Here is a 12,209-nt window from a genome sequence, read left to right as displayed (position 1 = left end):
GTCGCGTGGCGGTCACATGAGCGGCACGCGACCAATCAGAAGCCGTGACATCATGGAAGGCCATAAACTCGTTCATTTTTAGCAAAGAAGGCTGCCGGTTACCAGCGGTGATGTCCAGGGGCCTCCGGAGAGGTGAGTATATCATTATTTTTTATTTTAATTCTTTATTTTACACAGTAATATGGATCCCAGGGTCTGAAGGAGAGTTTCCTCTCCTTCAGACCCTGGGAACCATCAGGATACCTTCCGATACTTGGTGTCCCATTGACTTGTATTGGTATCGGGTATCGGTATCGGCGATATCCGATACTTTTCGGGTATCGGCCGATACTATCCGATACCGATACTTTCAAGTATCGGACGGTATCGCTCAACACTTGTACGGTTACACATAGCAAACTGAGCAATAAGCAAATGCATAGTGTAGGATATCAAAATGGATGTAAAATCGAGAGATACGTTTTAGCTCAGCTCCAACAGGACAGAGCTGTTAGCTGTGACTACATCTAAACTGCATTGCCTACAGGGAGTCGTGGGTAGCACTGGAATCTGCTTCCTGGTTTATCATTGGTTCAGGCTGTTGCTGACACCGCCTCTCCTGCAAATCTTTCACTTGCGATTGGCTCCTGTTTATAAACACAAACCAATCACAACATCCACAGATAAATGATCACCATACAGAACTGATTTTATTACTGGGAAGACAGACTGATTACAAAGTACAGAATATGAATCTTCCATGAAGAAAAATTAGATTATCAAGTGTATTTCCTTTAATCCAAGAGATTTAGGTTGAGTTATGCTATTCTTATTCTGATCAGAGTTGGATTAGAGTTGATCACAATGTGATTTGATTTAATCGGATGTGGAGAAGATGGCAAAAAATCTCCCTTTTGTCAGTCATTGAAAATTGGACTGCACTCAGATGCCATCCGAGTGCAGTCTGATGTTTTCCATGTGAGTGTGTTTAGAATATCAGATGTCAATATGCTGAAATTATTTCCCTGTCCGGCTAAAAAAAAATCAGAAATGTGCATGGGCCAATAGAATAACATTGGTCTGAGTGTGATCCAATGTTTTGTCTCATCGCACTCGGACTGAAAATATGGAGCTCCAAGTGTGTCAGTCACTGTCTATATTACGTATTAGGGCACATAAATATCACACAGGGGGTCCCCTGCTTGGGACCACCTTTTATGATCCAGAATAGACAGTCTATCTTTACGAGCTAGACGTGAACTGTCCTTGAATCCCACGTTGGACTCGCTGTCTTTTTCCCGGATGGAGCTCGAGAACAGAACAATTGGATCGTTTTAAAAGAGGAGAGAAACCCTAGAAGTATATTAAAACATGTGAAAACGAAAGAGAAAACTAAGCCAAAGATACAAAGTAAATATCTCTAAAAGTTACCAAACAAAGCGCCAAAGTCAAAGCACTCTTCAATCTGAGCATCCGAGTTATTTCCATATTCTTGGAACACTTTCTTCTTTCTTGGAGGTCCAAATATAGAACGGAATGTCTATTGTTCTTCTAAGTGTTTATTATCAACTTTAATTTGTTGCATGGGGATGAGTTTTTCCAGAATCGGTAGCATGGATGGGTTAGGTAGAGGATGGGAGAATCGTACCTATGTCTATTTTGGAGAGGGGTCATCACTGAAATGTGCATCCCCCCCTAACTCCCCTCCACTGGGTGTACTTATAGCAGCAGCTGATCCCTCTATCTTATAGTGAGCCTTTTCACCAACAGGGTCACATCCCATCCCTTCTTCTGCTTGATACTATTAAGGCTAGGATATAATTCCCCACCATCCAATCACGTTTTAGGGAAGTTTATGGAACGACTTAGGAATTTGGCAAGTAGTTTCAAGGGTCAGGTGACATTTATCAAGGTCTCAGAGAAGAGCAGGCACTGTCTTTAAAGAGACAAGGAGAAGAAGACTCAAGAGGGAGTTTTGTGCCTGGACCCAAGAAGAGCACGACACAACCATGCCTGAACCGGCAAAACCTGGTAGGACAGTCTCATCTGCATGCATTCATGTCTCACTGGAGGAGCGGAAGAATTACATTTCAGGATGCTGTAAATAAATATCTGCATCCTAACAGTTTGATTTACTGCAAAGTGGAAGACAGGCAAAATGCAATTTAGTAGTTAGGGCCATGTCTTGCGTAAGATTGCTCCACAGGGTTGCCAACCGTCCTGAAATTCCAGGACAGCCCGTAAAAATAGGGCATAAAAAATGTGATTTTTTTCTAAACTTATACAGATTATTCTGACTTTACTTATCATTATATTACAGTTTAGAATGAATGAAGCTTCATATCAGACATATGTGCTGGAGACATGGATCACCGATAACCATAATGATTTGTTACTACGCTTTCACAATGTGTGTGTAAAAAAATATTATCTGTCCACAAAAAAAAAAAAAAAAGCTGGCAACCCTGTGCCCCAGCACACCTAATGTTACAGATCATTTCCTGGATCAGCGTTTTATATTCTGCTGCTGGTTTCATAGAAACATAATAGAGTAGATGAAGTCCATTTGTGCTCAGGATATTTTTTTTCCCTATTTTGCCTCATTAAAAGGCTTTATAGATGACAGGTGGAAGGAAGACTGTATAGATTTTCAACAAACGGCAAATAACCTGGATACATTTGGATACTTATATTTACAAATTAACTCATCATAGTAAATACATTTCTGTTTATAAGTAAACAACTATAAAGACACATATTTACTTTTTCATCGATTACTTATTCTAATAATGGCATACATTATATACATACAAATTATATATATATAATACCCTTATATATCAATATAGAATTTTTACATATAACTTGTATGTTGTTTATAATGTATGGCATTAATATAAGTAGTCGATGAAAAAGTAAATATGTGTCTTCTTAGTTGTTTATTTTTATACATATATATGTGTATGTAATTTTCACGTATAGAGTGTACATGGCAATATGTGGCATTATGAGAATATATGTGTATATACATATATACCCAGTATATATATAATATCCCAAATCACGCCGAGAAGGTGGAGAGTGTGCTATGCACCAAACTGGTTGGCACATCTTTTTTCTCAAAGCTTCCAGAAAAAGGAGCAGGCAGCTGTTTATAAGACAATGGTTGGTACTCAAATGGCAAACAATTCTTCAATAAATTCATACAATGGTAGGAATAAGCTGTGGCACTCACCCAACAACTTTAAAACGGTCTTTAATTCATATGTCAGACAGGAGTTTCAGAGAAAGTTGCCTTTTCTAACTAGCGCTTCAAGTAGGTTCATGCAAATTAGTGTGAAATGATCGTCTCTGTATCTTCTGCCCAGCGTATGAATAAAGAACCATACATTTTTTATAAAATTGGTGGGTGAGTGCCACAGTTTATTCCTATCATTGTATGGACATCATGTGAGTAAGATAAATTTGCCACAATTTGTACCAACTTTGCTTTTTGTTAAATTAATGCAACGTTGATTATTCTTCACCAATGTATATCTCTCAGATAGAGGATATTTATTTATCAGTTATTTAAGGAAGGTTTGAAAAACGTTGCTATATTTTTGACCACTGATTTAAGAATTTGTATACTATAGTGAAAATCCCTTTTTTCTAAATAAAAAATTCTAAAATTTATAAGATTGCCTTCTGAATCATGTGAATTGCAAACTTGAGAAATGAATTCTTCAAGCACTAATGTTAAAAAATAAATTATAAAATAAAAGAAATAATAAAAACGATAAACGTTGGGAACAGGACACTTGACCTTTTTCTGGTTCACCATTGTAAGTCCTTTGTACATCATGTGAAATGTGTCAGTTTGCAGCTGATTTACTGAGGTCTGTGATTTCCTACACGCCTGCAAGTTATATCATTAAAAAAGTGAAACTTTTTAAAAACTTTTTAAAAACTTTTTTTAAACTTTTATTAATGATCAATCCAGAGGCCGTAGAGTTACAAAAACTATAGACTGGGCTAGGGCACATTTTGTCTACAGAAAGCATGTATCAATGAGTATGTGGTACGCTAACGACAGTTGTGTTTAATATATAATCCGACATCAGACATCCATAGAGTATTAATATCTGCGTGTGATTGATGGGTGCTAAGCACCAGAAATGTAGTCATTGCCATGTTTGGCATTTTGGTCTGATGTGATGATTTTCCAGAACGGGTCTCCAAGTTCTAATGTGACCAAACATTCTTTTTTTTTTACATGTAACATGGCATGTAGTAGCAGTGTGCACGTAGTGTGTTACGGTATTCGAAGACCTAAAGGTGCCACATAGTTCACTGCGTGCTGCAATGTATTGTATTATTAGCAACGGGTTGTCTACTCTCTGGAGCAGACCCTGGCTCACATGTGGCTGTAATGTTAGACTCCACATCTCCTAGGAGCTAGGATTGCTGGACATCTGACAGCATTACTAATGATGTAATGGTCAGAGCAATAGAGATGGCTATGTGACAGGTGACTCGTGATAAAGAAACATTAATCTCAGTTACTATCAGGATGTTTGCAGGACTTGATAAGAAGTAGTAGTAATGGGGGTCTGAAAGGTCAGATCATCAAAAATCTATCAATTATCATCTTTTTTTATGGATAGGTGACGAATATTAATGGATAAAGTTGGAGTTCACAGAACCTGTGACGTCAGTAGTCTGTGGCCCCTATATAGATCATCAGTGGGAAATTAACTGAATAAATTAATACTAATACATTTGGACTATCTAGGGATCCATGCTTGCTAATACCAGATTTGTTCCACTTTTTGCACCATTTTCTAGTAAAAAAGGTACCTACTAGAGTTGGTGCAAGTGCATTTGCCCGACTTATTCCATTGGCCACGTCTTAGGATGGGATCAGGAGTGCAGCCTCTTACTTGCTGGAATTCACAGTTCTTCCTTTGATTCCTTGCCCTGGTGTGACCTCCTTGTTGGGGCTTGATGCACAAGGGATGTTCTGCCAGGCCAGCTAATCAAAAGAAGAGCCACGAATGTCTTAAGGTAGGAAGCGGTTCTCAGGAGTCAGGACAGAATATTTGATACATTACTGCTCACTTTAAGAAGTTTATGACTGTAAGGATTTTTGACAGATTTCTTAAACATTCTGAATTATTTGTACGACCTCAGTATTGATATGGCAGAATGTTGAGGTCACTAAAGGAATTTTACCAAGTTAGAAAGTTTTCACCGTTCTACAAAATAGGTGATTACTTGCTAATCGTTGGGTAACCATTACTGTTAGAACACCTATTAATTCTAAAAAAGTGGGTCTGCAGTGTCCCTTCTAATCAAAGTGCTTGTCAACATCTGTCCCATTTTCAGGATTGCTGTGGATCTGCACAGTGGCCAAAGCAGATGGGCTTCTTGTCGCCTCTCCAGCATGCAGCATCTAAGACAGTGGCGTAACTTGAAACTCATAGGCCCCTATGCGAAAGCTCCAACAGGGCCCCCAAATATTTTAAATCTTTAATAACAATAGTCTTTTTCTATCGGCCAAAGGCACTTTTAGGGCCCCCTAGGCTCCAGGGCCTTGGTGCGATTGCAACCCCTGCACCTGTTGTAGTTACGCCCCCTGATCTAAGACATGTCTTATACACAGTCATCTTGGTGAACTTTTCTTCTGCAGAAGTGCAGGAGACACAATGTACTACCAGTAGTTTCACCCCTTTAAAAACATCAGCTATATCTAGCTCTATCAAGTCTTAGACTTGCCAGGTTTCAGAAGGTTTCAAGAGATGACTAAAAGATTTGACAACTCTTCTGGAATTTCTGAAAGTCTCCATGTTTTCCAGGAGTTTTCAGTACATACCCATATAGAATTAGCAAGAATTGTCCAAAGTGGGCATCAAGGGTTAGCAAAAATAGCTGTCCATAGATTGTGTCTGGGATAAGGAATGAAGATAACCTCCAATTCCCGTTAAAAAACCCATGTAAAGATGAAGCACCTTTTTTCAAGTAATTATTATTATTTTTTTAACCCAGAACAACCTCTTAATGAGACATGATTTGTATATAGTCTGGTCTTTTCTGTGGTAACATATGGATGGGAAACCTAGCGATAAAGAAAAAAAAAGAGAAGAAGAATCAACATCTTCGAAATGTGGTGCTGGAGAAGGATATTATCAATGTCATGGATGGTAAGAAGAAAAAACAGATCAATTTTGGAACAAATCAAGCCAGACATGTCACGCAAAGCAAGAATCACCAAGGTATGACTTGCCTACTTTAGACACATCATACGAAGACAGCATTAACTGCAGAAGGACATCATGGTCAGAAGACTAGAAGCAACAAGACGAAGAGGAAGACCAGCTACCTGATGGCTTGATACTATCAAGATAATGGCAGAGAAGACCCTGGTGGACCTATCTAGGCTTGTATTAGCTCAATCTTCCTACTGATCGTTCATTCATCAAGTCGCGATGGCTCGAGATCGAGCCGAAGGCCGTTACTTTTTTTCACGATCTTCTAGTCAATATCCATGACTGTCATCATAGATGAAACCAATATTTCTACTTTTTGGTTCCAATGACCCCATTATTTGTTTGTAGTGAAAGTCCTCTATAAAACTAACAGGAAAACCCCTTTGTAAGACTGGAATTTCCAATCTGCAAAGATAGAATGTAGGAAAGGGTAGACATGTAAATTGCACGTATGATATAAATAGGATGCTATACTTTAATATATGTGTCGAAAGACGGGGTATGGTGTAAATGTTAATCATCTGCTCAATGATCACATAACATCAACATTAGATAATATTTGGTAAATTCTTTCCATCACATGAACAGGACAACTACCCATTTTGTAACGACAATTGTCTCAGAACATATCTGAGGGTTCTCCGGTTGCAATAATTATGGCAGGAAGAAGAAAGACATTCTCCTGGAAGGACGTTGGATACTGTTATCTTTGATGATTGACAGTAAAGCTGTCAGTTGGCCATCAGCATTGAGTGACGGAGTCTGTAATGAATAAATTACTGACTATACATACTAGATATTGTGATGCTATAATTTGCAGGTACATATTGTAGAACCTGACACAATAATGAATTGTCAGTCACTAAGGAGTACCCTGTGCAGTACTATCCATTACGGGAGTCTGGGCGTAATTATTGTAAGCATTTTAGATATCGATTAAGGGGACACCCTGGACATCACATGTCCTAACGGCAGGGGTGCGACACACAGCACTGCCGCCAATCAGCTGTTCCCTGTGTTAGCGGTGGCCGTAACTGCACAGCACAGCTCTGTCAACGAAATGGTGGTCACGACCAGGCACTGCACACCTGCCCCTTAGGTGGTGGATGTGCAGTACATGGCTGTGGCCACTATACAGAAAACGGGACTGTGGTGTGCAGCGCGGTAATTGAGCAGTTCCAGCCGTCGATACCGGAAAGAGTTGATCGTCGGGGGTGCTGAGTGTCACACCCCAACCAACCAAACATTGATGACCTATCCTAAGGATAGGCTATCAATGTTAAAGTCCCTGACAACCCCTTTAAGCATTATTGTTACTGACTTAGAGGGTTACAATGGGCATTATTATCTGTTACCATGGGGGTTACTCTGGATATTATTCTGAGCACCAGTCTCATTAGCTTGATTGATAGCTCACGACCTATATGACATTAGGCACTAGGCAATTAATTCAGATAATGAGCTATGAATCAAGCCAAAGAGGTCAGTGCTGGACAGGAAAACAACCTTGGGAGGCAGAGGGTTGAAAGTGCTCTTTCACCTCCCAGAGCACTTAATGTCTCATTTGCACATGAATTAAAACACTGATCTCTCTGGAATGTAGCAATGGATAAAATATGTAAAGTTATTCATGGATTTAGCTTTCAAAGGCGTGATCTTACTGACTGATTTTTTTTAATACATATGTGAACAAAATTTAGGCAAGATTCATGATAAGATGGGCCTTGCCTAGAATTTAAAAAAAAGAAAAAAAACAACTTTTTGCTTTGAAAAAAAATAGTTTTCACTTTTTGACCCTGGAGAACCGGGGAAATATTTTTATTTGTAACCAGTGTCAGACTTAGGTGCTAAGGGCTCATCAGTAACCATCTCCAGGGCCCCATTTTTTAGCTAAATGCAAATGTGACTTTCTCCTCATTCACAAAATTATATAACAATGAACTGGGTAGATTGTTAAATGAATAATATGCCGCCTCTGTCTGTACATAGTGATTCAAGTATATTGTGCCAAATACTGCTCATATAAGACGATGGTGGCCCACCGGAGGATTTTTCTGATCTGCTGTTGGCCAGTCCAAGCCTGTAAATGTAACCAAAGTGTAACCTCCATGTTAAGGGGAGAGCAAAATAGATCTAGAGTACGGGGATCCCATCAATCAGTACTCCAGGTCTCATCTTGCAGTAACCCTCTCATCACAGCAGAAGAAGAGGGAGAAATATGGATATTGGGTGTAAGTGAAATCCGATGTGAATTTTCAGGTCTGAGCTAGGATTTATTATGTGAGTCTCCAGAAGAGCTTCAGTTATCTGCCAGAAATATTATTTATGTTCGATACGGTTATTGATATGTGTTAATGGACTCAACATTAACAAGTTATTGAATGCCAATGAGGAGTAATGCTCATTAAGCACGTACACCGAGAATGTGTTGTAGTCATGACATATGGGGTTACTAATACACGGCCCTCAGAAGCTGGACAGATATATGCCACCAACCATGTAAGTAATAGCCGTTATATGACTTCACACAGGACTAACTAGCTGAGGACAGAAATATCCTGTACTGTACAATTATACTCAATCGAATTACTGATACAAGAGAAATCTATCCTGAACTCACTTCCATCTACTACTAGATCTGGACTGTATAATAAGCTGTAGGAGATACAAGTAGGGTGTGCGTTTACGGATTTTTTTGGTCAAAAATCACAAGTTATTCAAGCAGAAAACACTCTTTTTTGGGGGAGTTTTTCGATGAGTTTTTCATATCCGGAAGTTTTGAAAAGATTTGAAAGATTTCTGGATGGGTTATTTTTTTCTCGAAGAGTTCTTTGCAGTTTTTAATTGGACAGTGTCTTATTTGGAAAAGTTCCTTAAAGAAGGGACATGCACATTCTTCTTTTCCAAGAGGCATTTTTTCTAATATTTTTAGGAAAAGAAAAGCTAAAAAAAAACCTCATATGAACAGAAAAGTGGATTTCACATAGAACTGAAAAAGGAGTTTTTATAAGAGTTTTTGTCTTTACACTCAAGCAAACCCAATGAGTTTTTCAAGTAGAAAACTCTTTCGAAAACTCTGGAGATTTATTTTTTATTGAAGCGGTTTTTTTTGTATTGATTTTTTTGGTCTTTCTAGAGCATTTTTATAAAGTGTTTTTTTTTTCCAGCCTTCATTTTTTGGAGTTTTTTTCCTATAGTTTTTGTAAAGTTTTTTCTATTGTTTTTTTCCAGTGGGTTTTTAGACTCTATTGAATAATGAAAAAATTACTAACATTTCTTCAAGCAAAAATGATGACAAAATGCTCCAAAAAAGTTTGGCCTTCCCATTAACTTGTATTGTAAAGTTGAGATTTCTTCCAAACAAGTCACTTCTTGTAACCACTTGGAGTTTTAAGAAACCGAAAATGGTGCAAAGAAGTTTAACCCCTTAGTGACCAGGCCAATTTTTTTTTTTTAATCTGACCAGTATCTTTTTATGGGGCAATAACTCTGGAATGATTCAACATATCCCAGAGACTTTGAAATAATTTTTTCATGACACATTATACTTTATGATAATGGTAAATTTAGATTGATATGCTTTGTGTTTATTTATAAAAATATCAGAAATTTGACAAAAAGTTCTATAAAATTAGCAATTTTCAAACTTTGAATGATTATCCTTTTAATCCAGATAGTCATACCACAAGTTGTTTTTCCATAGAGATGATTATGTTCATCCTTCTGAACATTTTTTTTTTACATTTTTCAGGCAGAATCCACCTGAAAAAGATGTTGTGGGTGGGGATGAGCAGACTCTTGGAAGTTCCTCCCTGAACTCCCGAACTGTAAAATGAACTTCAAGGAGAAGTCTGTGTTTGGAGTTCAGCTCTGGACACTAGGTGGGCACATAGTCCAAACCCTCTGCTATAGTCTCAAAACTCCTCCAAAAATAGGATATTCGGCTCAGTTTCTATGTGCACGAAGAGTCTTTTTGAAGATTTTTCGGCACAGAAAATGAGCAGAACCTCCAAGCGTTTGAGAAGTTTTGAGATTCTAAGGAGGTTAAGGAGAGTTTATGTTCAGGTTTCACACGGTTTCTATTCCAAAAACTCATCTGAGACAGACTCAGAGTGCACATGAGCTTAGGTTATGGGTCAACAGTTGCCATCAACTCATTCCTTCCTCTAGTAATGAAATTTCTAAATGGGAGGAGAGAAGGTGCCTTCCAATACTACAGATGGTCAAAGCATCAACTACGGTAGTAGTTATCTGATCGTCTGTAACTTGTATCCATAGTAGACCTCATGGTCAACAAGGATAAAAACAAACATAGTAGCACAATACTGATGGACATATGGTTTTAGTATAGACATATTGGACTGATGCTGCATGTCATCATTTTTCTTTATAAAGACTCCACGTAAAAATTAAACAATGTGATTTTTCCAATATTTTTATTGGACAGTAAGATGCATAGCTCACAAATTGGATAGGGCAAAATGCATGTGAGTTACAACATTCCCTAATATATTCATATAGATTCACCAATGGAAAACATGCACATGAAAATTCTGGCAGATGTTGATTAATACTGATTATTTCTGCAATGCATCAGTATATATGTCTAAGGCCGGGGACACACTTAACGTATAAAAAAACGGTCCGTTTTTCACGGCCGAGAATCGCACGAATGTTTCAAAAACAGTGATCCGTGTGCAGTGCGAGGATGCGATTTCCTCGCATCAAATGATCCGTGTGACATCCGTGTGACATCCGTATGCCGAGATTTTCTCGCAAGCTTGCAAAACCGACATCTAATGGATTTATGTGCTCAAATGTTCGGGAAAACATATATACAGTATATATATATATATATATATATATATATATATATATATATATATATATATATATATATATGTCATTGAGACACATATATATTTATTCTGTATTTATATTTCATTCAGCGCGATATCTGTGAAAAGCCGGTAATTCAATTGCCGGCTTTGCATTTCTCCTTCACAAACCCGACAGGATATGAGACATGGTTTACATACAGTAAACCATCTCATATCCCCTTTTTTTTTGCATATTCCACACTACTAATGTTAGTAGTGTGTATGTGCAAAATTTGGCCGCTGTAGCTGCTAAAATAAAGGGTTAAATGGCGGAAAAAATTGGCGTGGGCTCCCGCGCAATTTTCTCCGCCAGAGTGGTAAAGCCAGTGACTGAGGGCAGATATTAATAGCCAGGAGAGGGTCCATGGTTATTGGCCCCCCCGTGGCTACAAACATCTGCCCCCAGCCACCCCAGAAAAGGCACATCTGGAAGATGCGCCTATTCTGGCACTTGGCCTCTCTCTTCCCACTCCCTGTAGCGGTGGGATATGGGGTAATGAAGGGTTAATGCCACCTTGCTATTGTAAGGTGACATTAAGCCAGATTAATAATGGAGAGGCGTCAATTATGTCACCTATCCATTATTAATCCAATTGTTTGAAAGGGTTAAAAAACACACACACACATGATTTAAAAGTATTTTAATGAAATAAACACAGCAGTTGTTTTAATAATTTATTGCTCTCTCATTCCATTTTCAGACCCTCGCTTGGCAAAATAATAAACGCACAATATACATACCCTCTCTGATGTCCGATCATGTCCCACGAGGTAATCCATCTGGAGGGGTTAACTAATATTACAGGCACGAGCTGCGATAATCCACTCGCTCGTACCTGTAATCCCCGGGTGCTGAAAGGAAAGCCAGTGATCTATACTTACATTCAGTCGCGGTGATGCGCCCCTGCTGGATGCTCTCATGAACTGCAGCCTGGGAACTTTTTCCCACGCTCCAGGTCATATGAGGACATCCACCAGGGGGCGCATCACCGCGACTGAAGGTAACTATAGGTCATTGACCTACATTTCCTTCAGTCGCGGTGATGCGCCCCCTGGTGGATGTCCTCATATGACCTGGAGCGTGGGAAAAAGTTCCCAGGCT

General features: G+C 38.7%; 1 protein-coding gene across 3 annotated transcripts in view; it reads left to right on the top strand.

Annotated features, from left to right (window-relative positions):
• The first annotated feature begins 1,735 nt into the window (after nucleotides 1-1,735).
• LOC143770220 (myosin-binding protein C, fast-type-like) overlaps nucleotides 1,736-12,209 on the top strand; it is a 214,185-nt gene continuing 203,711 nt past the window's right edge. For all 3 annotated transcript variants that reach the window (XM_077259635.1, XM_077259634.1, XM_077259633.1), the window contains exon 1: nucleotides 1,736-2,010. In XM_077259635.1, coding sequence (XP_077115750.1) covers nucleotides 1,989-2,010 — 22 coding nt within the window. In that variant the 5' untranslated portion in view covers nucleotides 1,736-1,988. The remainder of the gene's footprint in view (nucleotides 2,011-12,209) is intronic.

Source organism: Ranitomeya variabilis, chromosome 4 (assembly GCF_051348905.1).
Source record: "Ranitomeya variabilis isolate aRanVar5 chromosome 4, aRanVar5.hap1, whole genome shotgun sequence".
In the NCBI taxonomy this organism is placed as follows: Eukaryota; Metazoa; Chordata; class Amphibia; order Anura; family Dendrobatidae; genus Ranitomeya; species Ranitomeya variabilis.
The sequence above is the reverse complement of the archived record's forward strand: the minus strand, read 5'-3'. Positions and strand labels throughout refer to the sequence as shown.